General features: G+C 41.3%; 1 protein-coding gene across 1 annotated transcript in view; it reads left to right on the forward strand.

Moving 5' to 3' along the window:
* LOC104941964 (desmin) overlaps positions 1–2,284 on the forward strand; it is an 8,979-nt gene extending 6,695 nt beyond the window's left edge. Inside the window, exons 5-7 of the mRNA XM_010767144.1 lie at positions 1,028–1,248; positions 1,671–1,714; positions 2,190–2,284. Of these exons, the coding sequence (XP_010765446.1) occupies positions 1,028–1,248; positions 1,671–1,714; positions 2,190–2,284 (360 nt within the window). The remainder of the gene's footprint in view (positions 1–1,027; positions 1,249–1,670; positions 1,715–2,189) is intronic.
* The last annotated feature ends 263 nt before the right edge of the window (positions 2,285–2,547 follow it).

Here is a 2,547-nt window from a genome sequence, read left to right on the forward strand (position 1 = left end):
AATAGTATAGCTATACGTAATTACATACACACACACACACACACACACACACACACACACACACACACACACACACACACACACAGTTTAATTTACTGATTACATTAAATGTTAAGTTTAATTGTCACTTAATTCAATTTAAATCCAGAGAGCAGAGTTAATGAAAGTGTGTTTTTGTGTTTCTTTAAAAAGTTGTTCAACCTAAAGGAAAGCTACAGTAAATGATGCTAAGTGAGGCTACATGAAAGCTACATGAAAGTAAATGAAATCTAAAAGAACTCTACATGAACTCAAATAAAAGAGTTATTACTATGTATTCATTTCAACAAGGACCATGCCTACGAATACATTCATCTCAGAAAAGAGAAGCGATTAATTATGCCAGATTTGAGCAAATAGCCAAGGCCGGATTAGTACCTCCAGGGGGCCCCTGGGCACTGAGCACTCACTACCCTTTCAGTCAAAAATCACAAGACATTGACTAGAACTCAAGACAGTGCATGGCTCAAGAAGACCTAGGTAATATCACTCAAAACCTCAGAGCAGCAGCCCACTGCCAGAATATGACTGGCTGGCTGTACAAGTACACAAGGAGTTCTATTAGCCACACACATTGAGAGTTACAAAGTAAAATATGTAGTGAAATTGTGTGGTTGCTCAAGGGTGGGGCTGTGATTCGGCTATACACCGCCGCCGCGTAGTAATAAAGTTGAGCGCATACATACTGTAGTGAGACCTACAGTACAGAGACGGATTAGAAATATATTAATTTGACCCTATAGAAAAGCTGTGTTATTTCTGGCGAAGAGTGAGTGTCATTTAAAACAATGTATGATGAGTGAGGTTGTGCCCATATGGTTAATCCGGCCTTGCTAATAGCTCATTTCCATCTGCAGTCAAGATTGAGTTGTCCCTTTGGAGTGAATCAGGCCATTTTCAAGTTTAGGCAGGAGTCGACCAATCAACACATTTCATAACTTGACACACACGCGCTCTGTTTCACACACTTGTTCTCGTAAACACGCAGAACGAGTCCCTGATGAGGCAGATGCGGGACATGGAGGACCGTCACGGGCGCGACGCAGGAGGCTTCCAGGACAACATCACTCGGCTGGAGGTGGAGATCTCCAACATGAAGGACGAGATGGCGAGACACCTCCGAGAATACCAGGATCTGCTCAACGTGAAGATGGCGCTGGACGTGGAGATCGCCACCTACAGGAAGCTGCTGGAAGGAGAGGAGAGCAGGTGAAGTAGGAGGGCAGGAGCTAAAGACTGAATATGATACTATTGATATTCTCTTTTCAAAATATGTCAGACAACAAACTAAACATTAATAATGATATCATCTATTTATAATTGTAAATGTATATTGTATGTAGACATACATTTAGAAGAAAAAAACATTAATAATTTAGTTTTTGGGAGAAGGGGTGGGATTAAATAAGTGTAAGCTTCTTCCCACCCCTTCTCGGATGTGTAGGTAGATCATTTGTTATTACTTAATTTGTAAGTCAATAATATTTGTTTTTATCAATTTGATACTGCTTGAGTTTGTACAGTATCATAACTCTCTTGTTTCATTTCATTATTACTTTTTGTATTATATACAAAACTATGACTGAATGGATCCCGGTTTTAAAACACATGTTTTTCTTCTGCCTTTGCAGGATCACCTTGCCTGTGCAGAGTTACTCCACCCTGAGCTTCAGAGGTACGAACACACCTGCTGTCCCCTGAACGCACCTGCTGTCCCCTGAACGCACCACTAGAGGACAGTCGATGCAGATCAGTTTTCACACAATGAGCCATCATCATTTAAATGTTGAATGAAAGAGAAGAAGAAAAGAGGAATAATTGTTCGGTGGTGGATTTAAACGCTTATGTGTGCTGGGTTTCCAGACTACTACTTTATTATATTTTGAGGGGATTTTAAAACACTTTATTATAAGTTTATAGGGCGTGGTTTGGGCTGAGTGGATAGTGTGCTGGACTTTGAATCAGGGGATAGCAGGTTCAAACCCCACTGCAGTCAGCATGTCATTGTGTCCCTGAGACACTTCTCCCCAAAGTGCTCCTGTGGGGATTGTCCAGTGTATTGAGTATGTTAGTCGCTTTGGATAAAAGCGTCTAACAAGTGACATGTGATGTAATGTAATGTCATGTACTCTCTTCCTGTGTGTTTGCAGAGACCAGCCCTGAGCACCAGCGCAACTCTGAGCTGCATTCAAAGAAAACCGTCCTCATCAAGACCATCGAAACCCGCGATGGAGAGGTAAAATAAAAACACATTAGAGCATGAATACTGCAGGAGATAGAGTCCAGGGGCCGTATTCACAAAGGATCTTAGGGCTAAAAGTAGCTCCTAACTGGCGAATTTAGGAGAAACTCCTAAGCATAATGGGCGTGTCAGTCTTAAATTTAGGACTCCTAATTTTATTCACTAAGAGCAATTCACAAAGCATTTTAAGCCTAAAAGTAGCACCTAAGTCTGGGAGAGCTTAAAAGTCCTCGAGAGGACTCCTAACTCAGTAAGACCTATTCACA

This window comes from Notothenia coriiceps, unplaced genomic scaffold, assembly GCF_000735185.1.
Source record: "Notothenia coriiceps isolate Sejong01 unplaced genomic scaffold, NC01 NC01_scaffold00004071, whole genome shotgun sequence".
Taxonomy (NCBI): Eukaryota; Metazoa; Chordata; class Actinopteri; order Perciformes; family Nototheniidae; genus Notothenia; species Notothenia coriiceps.